General features: G+C 40.3%; 1 protein-coding gene across 2 annotated transcripts in view; it reads right to left on the bottom strand.

Moving 5' to 3' along the window:
- Positions 1-263: 263 nt before the first annotated feature.
- The window catches only part of LOC124039849 (N-chimaerin), a 40,270-nt gene continuing 13,250 nt past the window's right edge, over positions 264-27,283 (bottom strand). For both annotated transcript variants that reach the window (XM_046356311.1, XM_046356312.1), the window contains exons 8-14: positions 18,645-18,722; positions 15,951-16,035; positions 6,141-6,314; positions 5,873-5,950; positions 5,372-5,509; positions 5,163-5,268; positions 264-1,920 (exon numbers count right to left, since the gene is read on the bottom strand). In XM_046356311.1, coding sequence (XP_046212267.1) covers positions 1,749-1,920; positions 5,163-5,268; positions 5,372-5,509; positions 5,873-5,950; positions 6,141-6,314; positions 15,951-16,035; positions 18,645-18,722 — 831 coding nt within the window. In that variant the 3' untranslated portion in view covers positions 264-1,748. The remainder of the gene's footprint in view (positions 1,921-5,162; positions 5,269-5,371; positions 5,510-5,872; positions 5,951-6,140; positions 6,315-15,950; positions 16,036-18,644; positions 18,723-27,283) is intronic.

Raw genomic sequence — 27,283 nt, 5'->3', positions numbered from 1 at the left:
CAACTTCATGTAATTGTCAATAAAAACCTTTGACACTTATGAAATGCTTGTAATTATACTTCAGTATTCCATAGTAACATCTGACAAAAATATCTAAAGACACTGAAGCAGCTAAATCTGTGGAAATGAATGTGTCTCATTCTCAAAACCTTTGGTCACGACTGTAGGTTTTGGGATGTGAACACTCTGACGAAGATCCGTTTCAGATTGAAACGTTGTCAATAAAGCGGTGAATTGGGAGCTTTATCAGTGTCCAGGCTTTCTTGTTGTATACTATTATTCTTTATTAGCCCAACGGCTATGTTTTTAAGGATGCGCATATGACAACTTTGATAGGCAGATTTAACTCAACATAAACTTCCCACTGTTGAAACTTTCAGAATGTTAAAATGAAAACACTACTTTTACCAGTCACTATTGCTATTCATATTAATTACAATCAATCAATCAAAACTACCACGGTCTCTACTACTACTTTTAGACAGCTAAAGAAAGGACACACTTTCTTCAGGAAATATACAGTTTAAGTTATTTTGCCATAGTCTGACCCGGAGAATAAAGGGACACAGACACTGGGGCGGCAGGTAGCCTAGTGGTTAGAGCGTTGGACTAGTAACCAAAAGGTTTCAAGTCTGACGAGCTGACAAGGTAAAAATCTGTCATCCTGCCCCTGAACAAGGCAGTTAACCCACTGTTCCTAGGCCTTCATTGAAAATAAGAGTTTGTTCTTAACTGTCTTGCCTAGTTAAATAAACTTCAAACAACCAAAACAGATAGACAATGTTGATAGGAAGGTTGAAAGGCACCATCACATACAATGATGCTGCAAGGTAAAAGTGGGAGGCTTGAGCACATTGGCTGCTCTTTGACAGTAGGGGCAGTGAGTGCCAATTGTGTGGCATGTCATTATAATGTAAATGCAGTGGAGATGTACACAGGACACACCGCTAATATGACATAGTACATTTAAGGCGCCCATTATGGCTTGAGTGCTAGGACTACTGGCTGAAATTATACAAATATCCCACTGCATCTCTTAAAAAAATAAGTCACCTCAAAAAGGTGTTTGAATGTAAAAACATACAAACAACATTAAACAAAATTAAAAAGGTTTTTAACCGATGTTATACCCAGGTACATTAGTGATTCACAAGAAGAATAACCCCATTGTGAAACAATGAGCCACATCTACAGTACAAGATCAGAGAGAGCAGTTAATGAGTGAGTGTGACCTGTGAAAATAGATAGGACTCATGGACATAACCCGATTTGGCATGGACATTGAGGGCTTACACCATTTTAAAGTAGTAAAAGTAGCCAACAGGGTGGGGATTCCTATGGCTTGTAGCTTCAATAGCACTGCCCATGCTGTCACAGACACTATAATGTCAGATATAAAGATGAGTCCTCAATCTCTTTGGTGTGACCCAATATCTGAAAACAAAACACATACTAGCTATCCAGAAGGAATGTGTGTTCCATCAGTTACCCCCGACAGAAATGGGGGGGGGTGAACATGCAAAAGACAAGTCTAAGGTACGTGATCCAAACCCAACAGACATCTCTTCAGACAGGGTTCACTGGGAGTGGGAGAGACTGTACAATGGCTCAAATACTCCATTATTATTAAAGTCTTGGTTTAACAAAGGGAAAATATTCAAAAACACAATTGTCACTTCCTCCATTCTAAATGATGAGTAAAACACTTATTGATGATTTAAGTTTCCTTCATTGTTTGTCATCCCCTTTCAGAACAGAATGTCTTCATTCTTTATGAGCGTCTCCACCACCTGTCTCTGGTAGCGGATGTCATTGAGTGCCGTCATCGCATCCAAGTCTGGGGCACGCATGAGGGTGGGCCCAAAAACAATGCCAAGGTTTTCTGCATTCATCAGGTTGTCTTTATCATTTTGGGTTACCCTTTGGAGAGGAGCAGGAAAGGGTAACAAGCAACAACAAAAAAAGTGTCATTGTCATACTCATTCAATGCTCATTCAAAACCATTGAGTTTTCTACCATAAAACAATTATTGCCTACTGTTAAACATAACACGCCTAGTAGACAATATGAACATTTAATAATTTTTAAAAAAGGCCTTGGTCTTTATTGCATAAGTATTTGTGCTAAGAATTTCCCTAGGTCACACAATAAGTTGCTAAACAAACATTTACTCATTTTAACACTAGAACCGCCATTGGCGGATGGTCTCTGAAGTTCCGAATCACGTTGTGAATGTGATTCTTTACCTCTACTTTACGCACACATTTTTGTGGTCACCCACTACACTTCTCATTGTCAATCGTGAATGATAATTCTTCAAGTTTTACCATTGAAACATCCATGCAGCAACTGCATGCCAACCATTTGATACTATTATTGGGGCGGCAGGTAGCCTAGTGGTTAGTGCGTTGGACTAGTAACCGGAAGTTTGCAAGATTGAATCCCCAAGCTGACAAGGTAAAAATATATCGCTCTGCCCCATGAACAACGCAGTTAACCCACTGTTCCTAGGCAGTCATTGAACATAAGAATGTGTTCTTAACTGACTTGCCTAGTTAAATAAAAGGTCAAATAAAAAATAATATTAGGTTCTGTAATATAGAATGCTATCATTATGTGACCTTGTAGACATTGATTCAGCTTTGATCTAACTTTATTAAACAAGCATCATTCGCCAGAGTAGCCTGTTCTCTGGGCAGCTGAACGAATAGAGCAGAGACTGTGCAAAGTAGAGAATCCAGCACATGCGCAGACGCTTCGGACCTTCAGCTTTCGTGAAAAGGGGTGCAGAGAAGATGGGACTGCAGCCACTCCATTAAAATAAATCTGCAACATTGTCCTCCTTCCCTGACCTTTCCTAAGTATTTGTATTTTACAATGCTCTTAGAAGACAAAACAAAATTGTTTTTAGGATGTTTGTTTGTTGTAACACCTAATTGCCAAGACAAACAGCATTGGTACCAACACGCTGATGTGTCTTTCCTCACTTCATGATTGAATTTGAATTATCCGAATAAGGATCATGACGATGAAGGGGGTGACTGAATTTACAATGTACAACGAGTAGTTCACAATGACAAGAAAAACAAAGTGAATGGATGTGCAGACTGTATTGGAGATGCATTAGAATTTGGAACATCTCACAAGTTATTCATATGGAAAAACATTTTAAATATGTCTATTTTATTGTATTATATAGCATTGTATTATTATAAAATACTATAACAGCAGAAATCAATTGACATGGCAGGAATCAACCATTCAATGAGAGAAAGATGCTGTAAGCTTCCACTGGAATAGCGGCAAAATATGTGCATGCCAGGGACGTTATGTGCATGCCAGGGACTACGTTATGAAAATGTGGTATTTGAGAATGTACCAGACCCATATGCATTGGGTGTGTAACCTGATTACGGTGTCCACACACAGAACAACTTAAATCACATTTAGATTATGGTAATTCAACTTAACAGAACATGCAAGTCGAGGATGACGTGTGTCCTAACAGCACACTTAGAATAACTGTCCACATTTACTTTCTCAGCCAACAATACCAGTAATGAACAGCAAAATTCATGTAAAGGCGGCGCGTGAGTTTAAAGTTTGGGGAAGCAAATGTTCACCATAAAAATGCACCTTTATAATATAAAATACCATGCATCATCACATTTGCAGACGTATGTAAGATAGTAGGCTATTTGAAATGTGATGACTCAATCGTAACGCAATCACTGTTTGCAAAAAAAGACCAAAAAGGCCTGGGCTATTTCAGATACATTGCTTTCTTTGCATATGAAAATCACATTTAATGCAATTCGACTACACTTTATATCTGGAGACGTTAGCAGAATCTATTTAGCCTACTCTGCTGAAACTCACAAGCAATAAAAACGAGTTTGTCCATTAAAATAGGCCAACGATAAGGTGAGACAAATAGAATACGACGTCCATCTAAACTGGAGGAGGAAATTATTGTCCAAAAACAAACTTAAGTGGTACTGACCCAACAATGAGTGTGAATATGCGCAGTGTGTATATTCATATGGCCGATGCTCTCCGCTAGTGCCAATAAGATCGACTATAGGCCTACTGTTGTTTCTGAATTAAATTGAACATTTTGATAGCTAAAATACTACTGTCCTTCATTGCTTCTCTTTACAGGAATAGCCATTTGCTTTCCAAACTATGTTTTCCTGTGATTGAATTTAGAAATACTGTAATATGCCTGGCTGGGCCTCTGCTTTTCAGTGACAGTTGCAACTCAACAATCATCTATTTTGTATTTGCAGCGCTCACTGCCTTTCCTTCCGACTGAAGTTAATGATCCTCTGTGGCCAAATCATGTTTTAGTAGTCCATTTTGAATTATTGTCGACAAGGAGTAGGCTAATTATGCAATATTATTTTATCAATTTAATTCAAATTACTTAAGGAAATCTACTGTCCCCCATAATAGAAAAGTTTCTCTACTCTATTGGTCAGCTTGTCGAGAAAGAAATAGCCCAAACAGACTCTGGGAGAGTTATGGGACGATATATTTCAAATTCATAAAACCAGTAGGCCTAGTTGCCAAACATTTTTTTAAGCAATGAATCTGATGCAACAGATCAGAACGTTTAGCTTAAAACGTTGATAAACTATTTCTTTACATTATTACGGCAGCAATACGCACAAGCTTGTATTTGGCTTACGGACAATGAAACAAAGTTGAAAACCAATAGAACACGAGAAATAAGCTACTAGTTTTAATGTCAGTAATAAAATGATTGCGTCCACTGATAGTGAGATTTTGACTTGGCTACATTGAAGCAAGGTAAAACAGCCATCATATTATGTAATAAAATGCTCAGGTTTCAAACTACGAAGTAGCCACAGTATATGCTTTAAAAATGTATACTGCCTCCAGCTCAGTGCAAAGTGGTGTGAAAATTACAAATATTAGCTCTTTAAATTGTGGCCAAAAAACTAACATCCTAATGGCTGTCAAATGTGCTTCCACCAAGTATTGCTTCAAGGGCTCAAATATTTATGCAATCCAGACGTCTCCAGATGTTTTTGTTTTTATTGTTGTTAATAGACTTGTACATCTAATCATTGTCTCTTCTCAATGACTAGGAACTGTATGCCTGTTTTACCATAATATACAACGATATCTGGTCTCACCTCTTTAAGTGGGCCATGAGATAACACAGTGTTTCACAGTGTGCAGGTGGCAGCAGCTTCAGACCTTCATGATGGGCCTCCAACAGCTTGTCTGGATCCGTTATCTCTAGGACCCGACAAACGCACACAGTCAGCGTCTGCAGTACAGGAACCATAATACACACACCCAATAACAAAAATTCACAAAACGTGCTAAGTTTAGGACTAACTTGCTGCCTCCATAAACCTTGGGTAGGCGTCGTACGTGATAAGAGGAATGGGTAAATCCCTGAAATACAGTTTCAGTGCGCCAGTGATTATGTTGATGTCTTCATACACATTCACAGAAATGTCCGCCTTTTCACCATCTATTGGGAGACAGAGGGAGGATTTTAACTTGGCTATAGATGGGGCAGTTAATTAAAAGATGCCAAGAGCATCCAAAAGGATAACTTAGAATGACATAGTGCTGTGGTTGTGCAGTCGGTCTAGAGATTATAAACTCAGTAGGCACTCAATGGCAGTTATCAGGTAAGGCCAATCAACAATGAAATAACTGTAATTAATAAACAATTAAATCAGTTTTTGTCCAACCTAGTTCTCCTGAATCTTGCAAAAAGAGTGCTTGAAAAATGCTGTCCAGGCCTAAGTCCAATTGATACCCACTGACTGCCCCACCCAGAAAGCAGGCAACTGAATGAGATACGGTGGCAAAGAAAAAAGGACCTTGCCTCTGTCGAAAGCCAGCTTCACATCTTCAATCAGATCACTGAAGCCTGAGATTCTGTACAGGCCCTCAGACTGAACACCTCCAGTTAGAGGAGGAGGGGAGAGAAAGACAATGACGAATTAAACGGCTTTACATTTATCAAATTAACATCTCTCCATTACTCATCAGGAAATTTGAACAAAGTAAAATGAACATTGTTACTGGAGGTTGTCAAACCATTACCCTATAGCAAAAAAAACATCCCAAGTGGGTCATTTTCCACTGCTCACCTCGAGACTCAATCTCTTGTATGCACATGTCCACCACCATGGGTCGCTTGGAATTGTGGGCTTTTACCAGTGTCGTAAGGTCACAACTGTATACTTTTTTGACATGCTTGAGGTCAGGCTTGCAGTCATTTGGCACCATTTTGGAACACTGCTTGTGGACATTCAAACCACAATCTGGGGAGAAAAAAAGATGGGATTAGCAAAAATGCTGTATCATTTCATTTAACAATGCATAAAGACTGTCCTCAATGTTATTTCCAATAGGAGATTGTGTATTTTTTTAATTGAACCTTTATTTATGCAAGCGGTCCCATTGAGACCAGTCTCCTTTGCAAGGGAGCCCTGTATTACAAGAGCATCAAGCAATTACACATTAGAAAGAGAGACAAATACTTCTAATCAAGAAAAGTACAAGAGTAAGAACCCACACTATCATGCACATCATTTCTTAAGGTCTCTGATCAATTTGGCCTTAAAAGTGGCATTGAAAACTAGAGCATGTCGTCAGTTCCGGGTGGGTTGCCAAGGCTGCTGATGTCACCTTGAGCAATTCAAGAGAAGAATAGAAAAAGCAAGATCTAACTCCACCCTTAATTATTTCCCAGCGAAAATAACGCATTAAGCAGTGGTAGTTTTTGTTGCACCAATGTACTGGCATTAGTGAATGCACTTGACATTCTGCCAACTTTGAGAAAAATTACTAATCAGTGTGGTATTTTGTGTTGGCTGATAAAGAACCTAGAATACAGCACACACATGCACCCACAGACAGCAGTCTAAATCCTGTGACGTCAACTTCTTTCTCGGTGCAAGGTCAGTAGTGAGATGATGCTTTGATATGATTTGGCATCTTAAGGTCAATGATGAAAAGGCTAGTAGGCAATGAACTAATGACCACCATGAAACACACACACGTTTATATGACAAGCTTTTTTCATTTAATTTGACAAGTTTTGGTGTTGTTCCTCACAGGCTGCTATGCAGTAGGGGCTAAAAGGTGTGTGGTCTTGAAGGAGTAGGGCACAGCAAACTGGTACATACTGGTAGAGACTAGCCCACTGAGCACCAGCCCAAAAAGAGAGTTTCCAGATCAAATCACTCATATCCTTAAGCCGAAATCACAGAGGGTGACTTCCGTCAACGGAGTGAAAGTTGCATGTGTGAGTGTAGCAAGCCTCCGTGCCAGGAAAAGCCATAATAAACAGTTATATTACTCCCTGAAATTCGTCTCTCCAGACAGAGCTTTTGCCTCCCACAATGTACCAATGCTCCAGCTTACACATCTGTAGAAGTTCCGGCGTCAGTTTGGACAGAGGTGCAAGATAAAAAATGATTACAAGGGTTTGAGTGAGAGGTCTAACTGATATCTGTCTCAAAGTGGCCATACACACCTCTCCAATCTAATTCCAAAGCACTTTTATTACTAAAGGAAAGAGCCTTCAACTTTTTTCCCCTCTCCTAGCATTAACTTTGAAGAAATAAACAAGAACACTTGTCGTTTTTTGTTTGGAACAAAGCCCTGCACCCCCGCCATCACACAATTACTGTTGATGTTAGGCGATTAGGCCTGGCTCGCAGTCGGCGTTTCAATTCATCCCGAAGATGTTCAATGTCTTCTGTGCAGGCCAGTCAAATTATTCCACACCGATTGACAAACCATTTCTGTATGGACCTTGCTTTGTGCACAGTCATGGGGCCTTCCCCAAACTGTTACCACAAAGTTGGAAGCACAGAACAGTCTAGAATGTCATTGTATGCTGTCGCATTAATATTTCCATTCACTGGAACTAAAGGGCCTAGCCGAAACCTTGATAAACAGTCCCAGACCACACCAAGCTTTACAGTTTGCACTATGCCGTGTGGCAGATAGCATTCTCCTGGCATCCGCCAAACCCAGATTCATCCGTCAGACTGCCAGATGGTGAAGCATGATTCATCACTCCATCACTAACATTCACTTGTCAGAGACCAGCCACTCGGATAGGTGATGAAACTAGTGGGTTTGCACAACCAAATAATTTCTGCACAAACTGTCAGAAACCATCTCAGGGAAGCTCATCTGCGTGCTCGTCTTCCTCACTAGGGTCAGACTGCAGTTCGGCATTGTAACCAACTTCAGTGTGCAAATGCTCACCTTCGATGGTCACTGGCACGCTGGAGAAGTGTGCTCTTTATAGATTAATTCCGGTTTCAACTGTACGAGGCAGATGGTTGACAGCGTGTATGGCGTCGTGTGGGCGAGCGGTTTGCTGATGTCAATGTTGTGAACAGTGCCCCATAGTGGTGGTGAGGTTATGGTATGGGCAGGCATAAGCTACAGACAACCAACACAATTACATTTTATCGATGGCAATTTGAATTCACAGAGATACGGTGACGAGATCCTGAGGCCCATTGTCATACAATTCATCCGCCACCATCACGATAATGCACAGCCACGTCGCAAGGATCTGTACACAATTCCATGGCCTGCATTGTCAGACATGTCACCCATTGAGCATGTTTAGGATGCTCTGGATCAATGAGTACAACAGCGTGTTCCAGTTCCCGCCAATATGAGGGGAATCTTTATTCCCAGTCATGTGAAATCCATAGATTAGGACTTAAATGAATTTATTTCAGTTGACTGAAATAAAGTTACCTTTTTAAATTAAAAACAGATGCCTTATTTAGATAAAGCACCAGTCAAAAGTTTGGACACATTCATTCAAGGGTTTTTCTTTTTACATTGTAGAATAATAGTGAAGACATCAAAACTATGAAATGACACCTGGAATCATGTAGTAACCAAAAAAAAGTATTGAACAAATCTAAATGTATTTAATATACTTCAAATAGCTACCCTTTGCCTTGGTGACAGCTTTGCCCACTCTTGGCATTCTCTCTATCTGCTTCACCTGGAATGCTTTTCCAATAGTCTTGAAGGAGTTCCCACATGAGCCGAGCACTTCTTGGCTCCTTTTCCTTAACTCTGCGGTCCAACTCATGCCAAAGTATCTCTATTGGGTTGAAGTTGGGGGATTGTGGGGGCCAGGTCATCTGATGCAGCAATCCATCACTCTCCTTCTTGGTCAAATAGCCCTTGCGCATGCTGGAGGTGGGTTGGGTCAATGTCCTGTTGAAAAACAAATGAGAGTCCCACTAAGCGCAAACCAGATAAGATGGCGTATCGCTGCAGAATGCTGTGGTAGCCATGCTGGTTAAGTGTGCCTTGAATTCTAAATAAATCATAGACAGTGTCACCAGGAAAGCACACCCCAAACCTTCACACATCCTGCTCCACGTTTCACGGTGGGAACCACATATATGAGGAGATAATCCTGTCACGAACTCTGTGTCTCACAAAGACACGGCGGTTGCAAAATTAAGGCCTGACACACAGTCTCCTCTGAACAGCTGTTGTTGAGCTGTCTGTTACTTGAACACTGAAGCATTTATTTGGGCTGCAATTGAGGCTGGTAACTCCAATGAACTTATCCTCTGCAGCAGAGGTAACTCTGGGTCTTCCGTTCCTGTGGCGGTCCTCATGAGAGCCCGATTCATCATAGCGCTAGATGTTTTTTGCGACTGCACTTGAAGAAACTTTAAGTTCTTGAACATTTCCAAATTGACTGAAGATTCAGGTCTTAAAGTAAAGATGGACTCTCGTTTCTCTGCTTATTTCAGCTTTTCTTGCCATAATATGTACTTTGTCTTTTACAACAACAAAAAATATTTGACCTTTATTTAAAACTTCTTAGAGCTAGGGTCTATTTTCCTGACTGATGTGCCCAAAGAAAACTGCTTGTTACTCAGAAGCCAGGATGTGCATATATTGGTAGCATTGGATAGAAAACACTTTGAAGTTTCTAGAAATGTTACAATAATGTCTGAGACTATAACACAATTGATATGGCAGGTGAAATCCCCTGTGCTGGTTGAAAAATATGTTGATGTGGGGCGCTCTCCTCAAACCATCACATGGTATGCTTTCGCTGTAAAGCATATTGTAAATCGGACAACGCAGTTAGATTAACAAGAATGTAAGCTTTTAAATTATATAAGATACTTGTATGTTCATGAATGTTTAATATTACCATTATTTGAATTGCGCGCCCTCAAATTTCACCAGATGTTGTCGACATGTAGCGGGACGCCTATCCCTATTAACAAGGCAAGTCAGTCAAGGACAAATTCTTATTTACAATGACGGCCTACCCCGGCCAAACCCAGACGATGTTGGACCAATAGTGCAGTGCGCCGCCTTATGAGACTCCCAATAACGGTCGGTTGTGATACAGCCTGGAATCGAACCAGGGTCTGTAGTGACACCTCTAGCACTGAGATGCAGTGCCTTAGACCACTGTGCCACTCGGGAACCCCGGCACTGCATCTCAAAATTTATAGCGCGTTGGATATTATTAATTCTAAATCAGTTTTTTTTTTACATGGATGATACATTGGAGATAATATAAGGCAAGTATTGGAAACAATAGAACACTATGAAGAATCTGGTAAACCAGGCCTGCTATTCATAGCGGACCTTGAAAAAGCTTTTTATATAAATGCCTGAAACATTTCAATTTAAAATAATCTCTTATAAAATGGGTTAGAATCATGTATAGTAACCCTAGGTGTAAAATAGTAAATAATGGCTACATCTCAAAAGTTTTAAACGGTCAAGAGTAAAACAAGGTTTCCACCATTTTTTTTATTTTACCTTTATTTAACCAGGTAGGCCAGTTGAGAACAAGTTCTCATTTACAACTGCGACCTGGCCAAGATAAAGCAAAAACAACAAGAGTTACATGGGATAAACAAACGTACAGTCAATAACACAATAGAAAATATGTATACAGTGTGTGCAAATGAAAGATGTAAGGCAATAAATAGGCCATATAGTGGCGAAGTAATTACAATTTAGCAATTAACACGAGAGTGATAGATGTGCAAGTAGAAATACTGGTGTGCAAAAGAGCAGAAAAAAACATATGGGGATGAGGTAGGTAGCTGGTTGGATAGGCTATTTACAGATGGGCTGTGTACAGCTGCAGCGATCGGTAAGCTGCTCTGACAGCAAACGCTTAAAGTTAGTGGGGGAGATATGTCTCCAATTTCAGTGATTTTTGCAATTCGTTCCAGTCATTGGCAGCAGAGAGCTGGAAGAAAAGGCGGCCAAAGAAGGGTGTTGGCTTTGGGGGTGACCAGTGAAATATACCTGCTGGGGTGGGTGTTGCTATGGTGACCAGTGAGCTGAAATAAGGTGGGGCTTTACCTAGCAAAGACTTATAGATAACCTGGAGCCAGTGGGTTTGGCGACAAATATGTAGCGAGGACCAGCCAACGAGAGCATACAGGTTGCAATGGTGGGTAGTATAAGGGGCTTTGGTGACAAAACAGATGGCACTTTGATAGACTGCATCCAATTTGTTGAGTAGAGTGCTGGAGGCTATTTTGTAAATGACATCGAAGTCGAGGATCGGCAGGATAGTCAGTTTTACGAGGGTATGTTTGGCAGCTTGAGTGAAGGAGGCTTTGTTGCGAAATAGGAAGCCGATTCTAGATTACATTTTGGTTAATATGAGTCTGGAAGAAGAGTTCAGTCTAGGTATTTATAGTTGACCACATATTCTAAGTCAGAACCGTCCAGAGTAGTGATGCTAGGTGGGCGGGCGGGTAGAGATCGGTTGAAGAGCATGCACTTAGTTTTACTAGCATTTAAGAGCAGTTAGAAGCCACGGAAGGAGTGTTATGGCATTGAAGCTCGTTTGGAGGTTTGGCATATCTATTTATTATGGCCATCGATATGTTAGCTATTAAAATCAGATCCAACAATAATATGAAGGGATTAGAAATACAAGGGCTTAAAAATAATTGTTTCATTATATGCTGATTCATGTTTTCTTTTAAATCCACAAATTGTATGCCTCAGAGGATCTAGATAATTTTACTAACCTCACCCTGATTAACTCTATAGTCATGTCTCAGTTTACCTATTTTCTTATGGTCTTGCCTACACCTAGCAAACAGTTTTTTAAAGTATATGAGGAAAAACACAAATTTTATTTGGAATAGCAAGCCTGATAAAAATTAAAACACGCCTATTTATAAAATGAATATGAATTTGGAGGGAAGAAATTATTAAATGTTAAAGCATTAGACCTCTCACTAAAGGCTTCTGTCATACAAAAGTTATACTTAAACCCAAAATGGTTCTCTAGCAAATTAGTAAGAATGTCTCACCCTTTGTTCAAGAAACACCTTTTCCCCCTTTATTCTGATTATAACCTCTCACCTTCAGTAATTTGAAAAGGAAATCTCCCGAATATTGCTATTTTTAAAACAAGCCCTAGAAAGTTGGTTGCCATGTCAATTTAAATCGTCCAGAAAAGAAAAAAGGTATAAGTGGTGGAGTTGTCATACATGCAGCTAACTAAAACATATGAAAATGTCTGCTCTACCCATAATTACAACCAACTAATTGCGGCATTACCACAAACATGTAAGGGGAAAGTGGAAGTGGGGAAAAGTCTGGCGGCCCTGCATTAAAAACCATAATTGATTCAAGAAAATTGTGATAAATAAAAAAAGTATACCAGTTTAATTTACTGTAAGGACCAAAAAATTGACAGCCATGCCATGCCATATAGATAACGAAATAGTTGGGAAGAGATTGACTCACGATTCCATGACACATGGTTTATGGTAATACGACACCAGATTCAAAACACAATTTAAATATATACAATTCTTGCAACAACAGAATGTTATTTATATGGAAGATACAACATTCCCAGCTCTGCAGATTCTGCTGCGAAGAGACAGAATCATTAGATCATTTGTTTTGGTACTGTCCATATGAAGCCTGTTTTTGGTCACAGGTCCAGGAATGACTGAAGAATTGCAATATTTACCTGGAGCTAACCTTGCAGATAGCACTACTGGGAGATCTGAAAAGTCATAGTCAATCGATCAATAATATAATAATACTTTTAGTAAAAATGTTTCTACAGATTGAAAATAAACGATGAGAAAACTTTTGTGAAACATCACAGCACAGTTGAAAAACCTATGGCAAATAGAAATCCAATATGGATGGTGTTAAGAGATATTTGGGAGGGGTTGAATGGAGCTGAAGGTTGGGACTAATAACAACAAGATAACTAATGTAAAACATACTGTGCCCGTTAAACATTTATAGGTTAAGAACCTTTCTGAAAGAGTACAGTTTATGGCAAACCAGATGGACATCATACACATATGGGAGGTTGAGGTTAGAGGAAGGACAAGAGTTTAAAAAAAACAAAAGAAAACTATTGTAAAATACTGTCCATAAAAGCATGAAATACAGGCCTAAGAGTTGTTCACTAGTTTGCTCCAATTGGGGGAGGGGTGGAAGGGTAATAAAGGAAATATTTTTTATAGATATGTATTTATGTATGTAAAAGGAATATGGGGGATTGGAAGTTATGCAGACAATTACATTGATGGAAGCAACAATCTGCAATATTAAAGCTGATCTACACCCTAAATAAATATTACAAATTAAAAAGCAAAAAGGTGGATACTTCAAAGAACCTAACATTATCTGATTTGTTGAACAATTTTTGGGGTTAATACATGATTCCATGTGTTATTTCATAGTTGATGTCTTCACTATTATTCTACAATGTAGAAAATAGTAAAAATAAAGGAAAACCCTTGAATGAGTCGGTGTCCAAACCTTTGACTGGTATTGTAAGTATTCAGACCCTTTGCTATGAGACTCGAAATTGAGTTCAGGTGCATGCTGTTTTCATTGATCATCTTTGATGTTATGGGATGGCACGCACGCACACATGTCTATATAAGTTTGCACAGTTGATAGTTCATGTCAGAGCAAAAACCAAGCCATGAGGTCAAAGAAATTGTCCGTAGAGCTCCTAGACAGGATTGTGTCGAGGCACAGATCTGGGGAAGGGTACCAAAAAATGTCAGCAGCATTGAAGGTCCCCAAGAATCACTGTAATAGCATAGTATAACATTACTCTAAGACAAGATCACCACCTTTATTTATGTTTTGGAATATGGTTAGCGGTGTGGTTAAGGTTGGGGTTAAAATCACATTTTAAGAAGACAAATTATAGAAATAGGTGTGCTTTACAACTTTGTGGTTGTGGTAACTAGTGAAGATTTAGAATTAGCTTGACTTGAGTTACTGCCCTGATGACAGACAACTTCATCAACAGTTGTGTTATGTGAAATGTTGTATTAAAAAAACAAATAACGTTTTTATAAACAAGTAGGTTAATTACCCAGCCAAGCAGATACAAGTAATTTTGGTTGTGAAAGGCATCATAAAAAAGCTTTGCCCTTCATAACAATGCAATTTACCACTTGATTAAATAAAATAACAATAATGAAGGCTATATACTGTACTGGTACTGAATCAATGTGCAGGGTACAGGTTAGTTGTACATGTAGGTAGGGGTAAAGAGAATCGATAATAAAAAGCAAGTAGCAGCAGTATAAAAACAAAATGGGGGTGGAGGGGGTCAATTTAAATAGTCCGGGTGTCCATTTGATTAATTGTTCAGCAGTCTTATGGCTTGGGGGTAAAAGCTATTAAGGAGCCTTTTGGTCCTAGACTTGGCGCTCAGACTTGGCGCTCAGCAGAGAGAAAAATCTATGACTTGGGTGACTAGAGTGACAATTTTTTGTGCTCTCTTCCACCGCCTAGTATATAGGGTCTGGTTGGCAGGAAGCTTTGACCCAGTGATGTACTGGGCCATATGCACTACCCTCTGTAGCGCCTTGCGGTCAGATGCCGAGCAGTTGCCATACCAGGAGGCGAAGCAATCGGTCAGGATACTCTTGATGGTGCAGATGTGTAACTTTGAGGATCTGGGGACCCTTGGCAAATATTTTCAGTCTCCTGAAGGGGAAAATGTGTTGTGCCCTCTTCACAAATGGCTTTGTGTGTTTGGATCATAATAGATCGCTGGTGATGTGGACACCAAGGAACATGTTCGGCCTCACTTTTCCTGTAGTCCACAATCAACTCCTTTGTCTCGTTCACATTAAGGGCCTACCGACCACTGCTGTGTCGTCAGCAAACTTAATGATGGTGTTGGAGTCGTGTTTGGCCACACAGTCATGGGTGCACAGGGTGTACAGTAGGGGATTAAGCACACACCCCTGAGGGGCCCCAGTGTTGAGGATCAGTGTGGCAGATGTGTTGATGCCTACCCTTACCCATGTAAATGTGATATCAGCTTTTTATTTAATACATTTGCCAACATCTCTAATCACCTGTTTTTGCTTTGCCATTATGGGGTAAACAATTTAATCAATTTTACAATAAGGCTGTAACATAACAAAATGTGGAAAAAGTCAAGTGGTCTGAATACTTTCCGAATGCGCTGTTGGTTTGAATTTGTTTTCCCTAAAATAAAAGGTTAAACAAAAATAAAACAACGGCAGTCAAGCAACCAAGCTAACTGGCTAACATTGATTAGCTTGCTAGCTACTTTAAATACAAAAATGAGAGAACAGATCACACTGACCATTTTACTCACCTTTCGAGAGCTGGTTAGATTATTTTCATGTTATCAAGAGGGTTAGTGATAGTCAATTACTGGTAACATTTCAATTCATCAAATATTCTGCGCTCTGCCACTCTCACACCAGAGAGCTCTGTACTCGAAATAGATGACCAGAGTGAAGTTACAAATGCCCTGTAGACACTTGTATGGTGCTGTATGTGACATCTCCTCAAAACCAGGTTCAAATTAGCTGTGTGTAAAAAGACAAAACACAAAGATCACAGTTCGCTTCCCACCCTCCCTTTACCTGCACATTTCACTCCCTGAGCGATGAGGCCCCACATGAAGTTGGCACAATATTCACACCAGTGGGGTCCCCGGAAGGTGTGCACCTGCAGGGGAGAGGAAGAAAGGATGGAAACTTGGTCACTTTCTTACTGGATGGAAGGATAGATGGACATACTTGGCCTTCCCCTGGCTCTCCACAGTCTGCGCACACTGAAGGAGCCAATTGGTAATTATCCCTGTGAGAGAGACTGGCAAGTCTTAATGGTGGTTGGAGTGTGGCAGGAGTGTTTGTGAGTACCATGGTTGACAATGCCAGGATTATCATTGAAATCTAAAACGGGACCACATCACAAACAAATGCCTAGTTCTGCCAGGTAATGGCGAGACCAAATCAGAAATGTTCAACATTTATCTCCAGTGAAAAGCACAGTGGACTCATAAGATTTTACTCATGATTACCCAAAAATATAAATAATAAAATCACACCTGGTTTTAGATTGTTATTTTGGGAATGGGAACGTGGAGGATAGGCCTCTTGTGCAAATGACAAGATAAACAACAAATGAGAAAACCTAATGGACTGGTGGACTTGTTTTTTTAAATCTCACAAAACAAAATTAATTCTTGGGAAAATGCTATACCTTTTAAATTATACATATTTTTTATGTTTCCTCAGCTGAGTAGCCTTGTTTCACTGCCAAACAAAATTAAACCATCTAGTGTTCAGTGAAATAACAATGTCAAATACAGGTAGCCTTGTCAAATAATTAACATCCAATCACATTAACTGTTAGTCTCTTGCGGGAATTCCACTAGCCCCAGGCGAAAAATCCAGGCTCTGAATTGGAAGAGTACTATTTATGTGATTTAACAAAGATTGACAAACAAAAAAAAGAGTTCGAATCAAATGGCAAACTGCTCATGTTGTTATCTGTACTGATGGCGCAAAAGCCATGACTGGGAGACATAGTGGAGTGAAAGCGCGTGTAAGCAATTACGACCGCAATTGCTCCCGACGCCACTTGGGTACATTGCAGCATCCACCGAGAGGCTCTTGCTGCCAAGGGAATGCCTTACAGTTTGAAAGACGTTTTGGACACAATAGTGAAAATAGTTAACTTTGTCAAAGCAAGGGCCTTGAACTCTCGTGTATTTTCTGCACTATGCAATGATATGGCCGGCGACCATGTAGAGCTTTTACAACATACAGAAGTGTGCTCGTTATCAAGGTGCAAAGTATTGACACGCTTTTTAAAATTGAATTTTTACTGATCATGAATTTTCACTTGTCTGACCACTTGCATGATAGGCCTGTAGTGAGAAACTCCTTATCTGGGTGATGTTTTTTCTAAACCTGAATGATCTGAATCTAGGATTACAGGAACTCTTCACAACTATATTCAATGTGCGGGACAAAATTGAGGCTATGATTAAGAAGTTGGAGCTCTTTTTGTCTGCAATAACAAGGATAACACACAGTTCTTTCCATCATTGAATGATTTTTTGTGTGCAAATGAACTCAAGCTTACGGACCATGTCAAATGTGACATAGCGAAGCACTTGAGTGAGTTGAGTGTGCAATTACTTTCCCGAAACGGATGACACAAAGAACTGGATTTGTTATCCTTTTCATGCCCTGCCTCCAGTCCACTTACCGATATCTGAACAAGAGAGACTCATCGAAATTGCAACAAGTGGTTCCGTGAAAATTGAATTGAAATCAGAAGCCACTGCCAGATTTCTGGATTGGGCTGCGCTCAGAGTATCCTGCCTTGGCAAATCGAGCTGTTAAAACACTGATGCCCTTTGCAACTACGTACCTGTGTGAGAGTGGGTTCTCGGCCCTCACTAGCATGAAAACTAAATACAGGCAAAGGTTGTGTGGGGGAAAGATTTAAGACAGAATCGTCAATACAACCCAAGAGTTATGCGCATGATTCCAAGCACACTCTTCTCACCAGTGGTGAGTTATTCACGATTTTCAATTAACTTGTATTTGTTATGTAAGATAGCTACATAAAGAGCAAAACTATTGATTATTATGTGCGCCCTGGTCCTCTAAACGCTCTGTCACTTGCCAAGAGCCAGTTTGTGACAAAAACGCACTCATGTTTAATAAATGTATCGTATAGTGTGTGTGGCAGGCAACAAACAACATTTGAGAGTGCTCGAGGTTGAATGTTTGAAGGGGTACGGGACTATAAAAGTTTGGGAACCACTGCTCTAGTGAAATTATATCTGGCTGATGGCTGAGATTATTTTAGGAGAAGATGGTTGTTGCGTTTGACTGGTAAGAGACGTGATTAGCAAGATGAGGCTGAATTCTGTGAGGATTCCCAAGCGTCTGCCTAGGCAGAATGGCAATAAGGGCTGTTGTGTTCTGTCAGGTAGCTTTGCTACCTCGCCCTCTCCACATTTATATGAGCTACCCAAGACAGGTCCGGTAGCAAGTCAGACTGAGGACAGTTGCTGAGGACTAATACAAACACTCCTCCTTCACGACTATTCAAAATCCTGCTCACTGGTCGGAAAGCCAAATCAGATATATTTTTTTATTAAGTTCCTGGCAATTCTCCACCTCTGTCATTCCAAAAACGTAGAATATGCCAATCAAACAAACCTCAAATGTGATACAACCACCGTAAAGGCAGTGAAAAAGGAAGAGTGGAAGAGGAAAAGTAAGAAGCGCTGAACAGGTAGGTGCAGGTCTTACCTTGAAATTGTGGACTTTCTCATACTTGGTCGTGTGGACATTGTCCTTCAGGGTGGCTCGACGTACCAGCGAGGTGAGCTGTGAATAGGCAAACAGTTTGAGAGGTTTCCAGAAGGTGGCAGGGGACTTTGACCCCATCCTCAAACCCATGCTGTGGCCAGAAGGTCATTTTGCGCCCCCTTCTTAGCCTTGTGTACCAGAGACTTCTTCCCCTCCCTGACTACATACAACATGGTGGGTGGATACTAAAAGAGAAATTCCCCCCGTTTTCTCAGAGAACAGCTGAAGTGATGCCTACTTGGAGGACTGACAGAACTGGAGCGCAAGCTCAGAAAAGTCAACTCGGAGCAGCTCAGAGCTAGCCTGTACTCAGCACCACTGCTGGCATAATTAAAATCAATGCAGCAGGTATAGCAAAACAAGCCAACGCACTCATTATCACAACAGCAGCAAGTAGAATCCACTAAGAATGCACAGATCTGAAAAGAAAAACATTTAAGTAGTTGGAGTATTCCTTTAACTAAATAACAGTGCCACATAGTTTTGTCCTTACCCTGACCAGCACAGGGTTATGTTTGAAATGAGATTATTCCTAAAAAAATCCAGCTTGACTGTGTGCATCTATGCAGATGAGGTGTGGCGGAGTTAACCCGCTCCTCCCTATGTCGCACTGATACTGTCACTGGTGCTCAGACAAAACCCAGAGTGAATACAAGCCATGGGGGGGAAAGCAAGAGAGTGAGCGCGGGTGGAGCATTGTGTCACTGTGAAATTTGTCTCACATTAAGAATAGTCCAAATCAGAGAAAAGAACAGGCTTGGCTTTATCAACAGTGCTATAGTATATTCCTATTACCCCACAGGTAGAGTGAGTGAGATATGAGAGGACTGAATGCTCAATCCTCAATCCTACAATACAGCTCAATGTTGCTTGACGCTGCCACTGTCGTTCCAGGGTTGAGACTGAGCATTAACAATCTGAATGCTACAAAAACACAAATACCACATACAGAAAAAAATCATTACAAATCCCAAAATGTTAGGATATGGTGCAATCTACTAAATCCTACATGGTTGTAACTTTCAGAGTGAAAAACAGCAATATCGGATCTGCATGTATTCAAAACAGATCCCATCCTGTGTGAGGTGTAAAATGGAAAAACATTTACATTTCACACCTGTACAGGTTACCCATTTGTAAATAAGTGAAACAGGACTATATAAGCACCCCCTAATTATATACTATATAAGCACCCCCTAATTATTATTACAGTTGATCTAGGGCTATAATGCAAAGTGGTGCTGTTTAAAATGCTTCAATGACTGAGCAGCCATCCACTCAAAATGACACTCAAATCAGACAGTGCTGCTCCACTCCAATCCAATGTGGCAGAACAGCATTAGTCTCAATGGGAATATAAGGTCATCATGATGAAATTGAGTGCTAGACTGGATTGTTGCATCCACTACAATGTGGAAAACTCCATTCCCACATATAATAGTTGGATTTAGAAGGTGGGTTGCTATGAATACACAATGATCCAATATAAATTATATACAGTGCATTCTGAAAGTATTCAGACCTCTTGACTTTTTGTTGCGTTAGAGCCTTATAAAATGTATCAAATTGTTTCCCCCCCCCATCAATCTACCCACAATACAACATGACAAAGAAAAAAACTGGGTTTTAAAAATGTTTTCAAACTAAAAATATAATAATCACATTTACATAAGTATTCAGACCATTTACTTTATTGAAGCATCTTTGGCAGTGATTACAGCCTCGTATCTTCTTGGGTGTGACGCTACAAGCTTGGCACACCTGTATTTGAAGAGTCTCCGCAGATCTCTGCAGATCTCTGCAGATCCTCTCAAGCTCTGTCAGGCTGGATGAGGCACATCGCTGCACAAGTATTTTCAGGTCTCTCCAGAGATCTTCGATCTGGTTCAAGTCCGGGCTCTGGCTGGGCCACTCAGGGACATTGAGACTTGTCCCGAAGCCACTCATGCGTTGTCATGGCTGGGTGCTTAGCGTCGTGGTCCTGTTGGAAGGTGAACCTCTGCCCTAGACTGAGGTCCAGAGCAGGTTTCCATCAAGGATCTCTGTACTTTTCTCCGTTCATCTTTCCTTCAATCCTGACTAGTCTCCCAGTGTCTGCCACTGAAGAACATCCCCACAGCATGTTGCTGCCACCACCACCATGCTTCACCGTAGGGATGGTGCCAGGTTTCCTCCAGACGTGACACTTGGCATTAAGGCCAAAGAGTTCAATCTTGGTTTCATCAGACCAGAGAATCTTGTTTTTATCTGAATAAAATAAAAAAGCATATTTCCCACTTTCTGGAGCGAGAGTGGCTATACTGAGTGTAAAAGTGATCATTTGAGTTATTTGGCAACTTTAGTTGTGAATGATACAAACCTTTGAATGACTTAGAATACAAAAGTGTGTAGACACCTGCTCGTCAAACAGCTCATTCCAAAATCATGGATTTGGTCCCCTCTGTTGCTATAACAGCCTCCACTCTTCTGGGAAGGCTTTCCACTAGATGTTGGAACATTGCTGTGGGGACTTGCTTCCATTCACCACAAGAGCATTAGTGAGGTCGGGCACTGATTTAGGGCGATTCGGCCTGGCTCGCAGTCAGTGGTCCAATGTATTCCAAAGGTGTTCAACGGGGTTGAGGTCAGGGCTCTGTGCAGGCCAGTCAAGTTATTCCACACCGATCTCAACAAACAATTTCTGTATGGACCTCGCTATGTGCACGGGGGCATTGTCATGTTGAAACAGGAAAGGGCCTTCCCCAAACTGTTGCAAGCACAGGATTTAATATATGTACACCTAATTGCAGCCAAAACATCCTTTTATCCTACAGCTATTGTAAGCAGAAATCATGAGCCTATAAACCAGAGTTACACTGTTAGCACTGAGGTGGTGTGCAATCGTAGGAAGACCACTTTATGCAGCTGCACTATCAGCTCCAATGTAAATAACATAAGAAAGTCTACCTCTGATAATCTTCCCAGTAAAGCATTAAAAACAATCAAGCAACCAAGAAAAGTGCAAAAAACAATTGCCCATAATTAACATATGTAGCCTAAGAAACAAGGTCCATGAAGAATGTGAGATGACTCACATTCTGATCTCTGAAACTCACTTAGATAATACCTTTGACGATACAGTGGTAGCAATATATGGTTCTAACATCTACCGAAAAGACAGAAATGCCAACGAAGGTGGTGTTGCGGTCTACATTCAGAACCACATTCCTGTAAAGCTTAGACGATCTAATGTTAAAATACTGCTGAAGTAATATGGCTACAGGTTCATCTTCCTCACCTAAAGTCCATTCTTGTGGGAAGCTGCTATAGACCACCAACTGCTAACAGTCAGTATCTGGATAGTGAAAGGCTTGATAATTTATGTGATAAACAGAAGTATATTTTCTGGGTGATTTAAATATTGACTGGCTATCAAAGCTGCCCACTAAGGAAAAAAAATGTCAAACTGTAACCAGTTCCTGTAACCTGCATCAGGTTGTTAGTCAACCTACCAAGGTAGTTACAAACAGCACAGGAATTCAATCATCAACATGTATTGATCACATTTTTTAAAACGCTGCAGATATTTGCTTTAAAGCAGTATCCAAATCTAAAGCACGTAATGATCAATATAAATAGCCATATCTAGGAAAAACAAAGTTCCATAGGCTAGGCCTGATATAGTATAAGAGGTCATACAATAAGTTTTGAAGTGATTCAAATATTTTCTGGTATGTGGTGTGTAGTGAGGAGCAACCAGACGCTGCACATGACGCATTTATGAAACAACTTATTCCAGTTACTAATAAAGCACGCACCCATTAAGAAAATGACAGTAAAAACTTAAATCCCCATTGATTGATGAGGAATTTAAAAATTGTATGGTTGAGAGGGATGAGGCTAAAGGTATGGCAATTAAGTTCTGGCCGCCCAACTGATTGGCAAACGTACTGCAAATTAAGGAATCATGTGACTAAACTAAATAAAAATAAACTACACTATGAAACAAATAAATTATATAAAGAATGATAGTAAAAAGCTACAACTGAAATTACCTTGAATTAAATGTTGGGGGGGAAAAAAGCCAACTCCGCTCCATCATTTATTAAATCAGATGGCTCATTCATCACAAAGCCCACTGATATTGCAAACTACTTTAATTACTTATGAGCAGACTTACATGCCAGCAACAAACGCTGACACCACACATCCAAGTATATCGGACCAAATTATGAAAAGACAAGAACTGTACTTTTGAATTATGTAAAGTCAGTGTGGAGGAGGTGAATTCTTTTTTGTCCATCAACAATGACAAGCCACCAGAGTCTGACAATCATGATGGAAAATGGCTGAGTATAATAGCAGACTATACTGCCACATCTTCAATTTAAGCCTACTAGAGAGCGTGTGCCCTCAGGCCTGGAGGGAGGATAAAGTCATTCCGCTACCCAAGAATAGTAAAGCCCCCTTTACTGGCTCAGATAGCCGCCCAATTAGCCTGTTACCAACCCTTACTAAACTTTTGGAAAAAAATGTGTTTGACCAGATTCAATGCTATTTCACAGGAGACAGATTGGCAACAGCATTTCAGCATGCTTATAGGAAAGGACATTCAATAAGCACAGCACTTACACAAATTACTGATGAATGGCTGAGAGAAATTGATTACAAAATTATTGTGGGTGCCATCTTAGACTTCAGTGCAGCTTTTGACAGTAATGATCATAGTCTGCTGCTGGAAAAACGTATGTGTTGTGGCTTTACACCCCCCTGCTAGAATGTGGATAAAGAGTTACTTGTCTAACAAAACAGAGGGTGTTCTTGAATGGAAGCCTATCAAATATAATCAAGTCAGAATCAGGACCCTTGCTTTTTTACATTTTTACTAATGACATGCCACTGACTGAGTAAAGCCAGAGTTTCTATGTATGCGGATGACTAAACACATCAGCTACAACAACTGAAATGACTGCAACACTCAGAGCTGCAGTTAGCTTCAGAGTGGGACGCAAAGGAAAAAGTTTGCTCTAAATATTTCTAAAAATAAAAGTATTGTATTTGGGACAAATCATTCACTAAACCCAAAACCGCAACTTAAACTTGTAATAAATCATGTGGAAATTGAGATGACTAAACTGCTTGGAGTAGCACTAGATTGTAAACTGTCATGGTCAAAACATATTGATGCAGAAGTAGCTAAGATGGGGAGAAGGCTGTCTATAATAAAGTGATGCTCTGCCTTCTTAACACTATCAACATGGCAGGTCCTACAGGCTGTAGTTTTGTGGCACCTGGACTACTGCTTTGGCAGCAGCTAATGGGGATCCATAATACAAAAATAGTCTAGAATGTCATTGTACACTGTAACGTTAAGATTTCCCTTAACTGGAACATTATTCCTCCTCCACCAAACTCCTGTAGCGTTCTCCTGTCATCAGATGGCAAAGAGTGTTTCATCACTCCAGATAATGCATTTTCACTGCTCCAGAGTCCAAAGGCGACGAGCTTTAAACCACTGCAGCCGACACTTGGCATTGCGCATGGCGATCTTAGGCTTGTGTGCAGATGCTCTACAATGGAAACCCATTTCATGAAGCACTCAACGAACAGTTATTGTGCTGACGTTGCTTCCAGAGGCAGTTTGGAACTGCGTAGTGAGTGTTGCAACCGAAGACAGACAATTTTTACGCGTTACACACTTCGGCAGTTCCATTCTCTGAGCTTGTGTGGCCTACCACGTCGCGGCTAAGCCGTTGATACTCCTAGACATTTCCACTTCAAAATAAGAGCACTTAGTTGACTAGGGCAGCTCTTGCATGGCAGACATTTGACGAACTGACTTGTTGAAAAGGTGGCATCCTACAACGGTACCACGTTGGAAAGTCCCCGAGCTCTTCAGTAAGGCCATTCTACTGCCAATGTTCCATCTATGGAGATTGCATAGCTGTTCAACTGATTTTTTAAAATGTAGTTCTGCTGTACAGCTCGATTTTATACACCGGTCAGCAACAGGTGTGGCGGAAATAGCCGAACCTACTATACACATACTTTTGCATATATAGTGTATGAACACCAGGGGAATTTACACAAGATAAACTAAGAATTATATATACACAGCAGTAGATACACTAGTGAGTCCAGTATATAAATAAGTGTGTGTTGTGTTTAACCTCTCTGCGCACGGAACCCACTAGCGGGCTGAAATTCCACAACATACGGTGATCGCTACATAAAGTCATATTAAACATTCATGAAAATACAAGTGTCTCACATGTATCGAAAGCCTAGAGTCTTGCTAATCCAGTGCGTTGTCAGACTTAAAAAAGGATTTACTGCGAAAGAATACGATGCAATTATCTGAGCATAGAGCCCCATAAAAAACTATTTTAACCAGCACAGGCTGGTATATATATATATATATATATACAGTGGGGCAAAAATGTATTTAGTCAGCCACCAATTGTGCAAGTTCTCCCACTTAAAAAGATGAGGCCTGTAATTTTCATCATAGGTACACTTCAACTATGACAGACAAAATTAGTAGGATTTCTAATGAATTTATTTGCAAATTATGGTGGAAAATAAGTATTAATAAGTATAGATGATGATATATTTTAAAAAACACATGGTTTTTTTCATTGTATTATCTAAACCATATCTATTGTGTTATATTCTCCTACATTCAATTCACATTTACAAACTTCAGAGTGTTTTCTTTCAAATGGTACCAAGAATATGCATATCCTTGGTTCTGTGCCTGAGCTACAGGCTGTTAGATTTGGTTATGTCTTCAGGCGGAAATTGAAAAAAGTAGGGGGGTAGCTGTAAGAGGTTAAATGAAACAGTGTAACTAAAATACAATGTACATTAGTAGAAATATTAGAACAAGCTATGTTTGGGGATACAGTATTTAAAGTGTGAAACGGGAAGTGACTAGTGGTTCAATATATCTAGTAATATTGAAGCAATGGTGGAAAGTACTTAAGTAAAAAATACTGTAAAGTCCTACTTCAGTCGTTTTTAGGGCATTTGTACTTCAGGTTTATATTTGAGAACTTTTAGTCTACTACATTCCTAAAGAAAATAAGGACTTTTTACTCCCATACGCTTTCCGACTCCAAAAAGTACTTCCATTGACACCGGGTGCTGTAGTCCTAGAGGGGAGGCAGCATGGCACCGGTGACGCATTGGGCTGTCCGCACCTACCCTTTGGAGAGCCATGCGGTTGAGGGCGGAGCAGTTGCTGGACAAGGCGGTGATGCCGCCTGACAAAATGCTCTCAATACTGAGCCTCTAGAAGTTTGTGAGGGTCATGCAGAGTTTCTTCAGCATACCTGAGGTTTTAGAGGCATTGTTGGGGGCATGCTCCCTCTTTAGTCTTCTGTATTCCACAATAAGCTCCTTTTGTTTTTTTGAGGGAGAGGTTATTTTCATAGCACCACTCCACCAGGGCTCTAACCTCCTCCCTGTAGGCTGTCTCGTCATTGTTGGTAATCAGGCCTACAAACTGTTGTCTCATCAGCCAATTTCATGATCGAGTTGCCACACAGTCATGGGTGAACAGGGAGTACAGCAGGGGGCTGAGCACACACCTCTGGAGCGAAGGAACTTGTATTTATTATAAATTCCCATTAGCTGCTGCACTCTTCCTGGGGTCAAGCAAAATCAAGGCAGTTATACAATTTTAAAAACAATACAATACATTCCACAACACATTAAGTGTGTGCCTTCAGGCCCCTTCTCTACATAATTACAACACAAAAGCCATGTACGGGTGTGTATAGCGAGTATGTCATCTTGTGTTTGTATGCATGCGTCTGTGCCTATGCGTGTGTTGCTTCACAGTCCCTGCTGTTCCATAAGGTGTATTTCTATCATTTAAAAAAAAATCGAATTTTACTATTTTGCATGAGTTACTTGCTGTAGAATAGAGTTCCATGTAGTCATGGCTCTATGTAGTACTGTCTACCTCCCATAGTCTGTTCTGGACTGTGAAGCCAGGTACCCACCTTCCTTACCTGGATTCTGTTGGATAGGCTTCCATTAAATGTTTAAATGTTCAACACAAAAAGCTTATTTCTCTTAAATCTTGTGCACAGATTTGTTTACGTCTTCGTTAGTGAGCATTTTTCTTTTGCCAAGATACACCCGTCAGGTGGATGGGTTAGCATATCAAGAAGCTGATTAAACAGCATGATCATTACATAGTTGCAGCTTGTGCTGTAACTAACCAATTTCCCTTTAGACTTGATAGTGTTTTGGATGACCCTGCTGCGCTTCAGCTTCAGTTCAGACTGATGGTCTGACATTCTCCTGTAGAATTCTCGATATATAATCATGAATTATGCTCTGTTCTATTAAGGCAAGTTGTCCAAATCCTGAGGCAGCAAAGCAACTCCAAACCATCACCATGCTTGACCGTTGATAAGCCGTTGATATAAAAAAATAAAAAAACTGACTTATTACATTTACATAAATATTCAGTCCCATTACTTGTTTCTCATGGCCTGAGAGTCCTTTAGGTGCCTTTTGGCAAACTCCAAGCGGCTGTCCGTCTGGCCACTCTACCATAAAGGCCTGATTGGTGGAGTGCTGCAGAT

The sequence above is a fragment of the Oncorhynchus gorbuscha genome, linkage group LG07, assembly GCF_021184085.1.
Source record: "Oncorhynchus gorbuscha isolate QuinsamMale2020 ecotype Even-year linkage group LG07, OgorEven_v1.0, whole genome shotgun sequence".
NCBI classification, from domain to species: Eukaryota; Metazoa; Chordata; class Actinopteri; order Salmoniformes; family Salmonidae; genus Oncorhynchus; species Oncorhynchus gorbuscha.
This window is presented reverse-complemented; position numbering and strand designations above follow the sequence as displayed.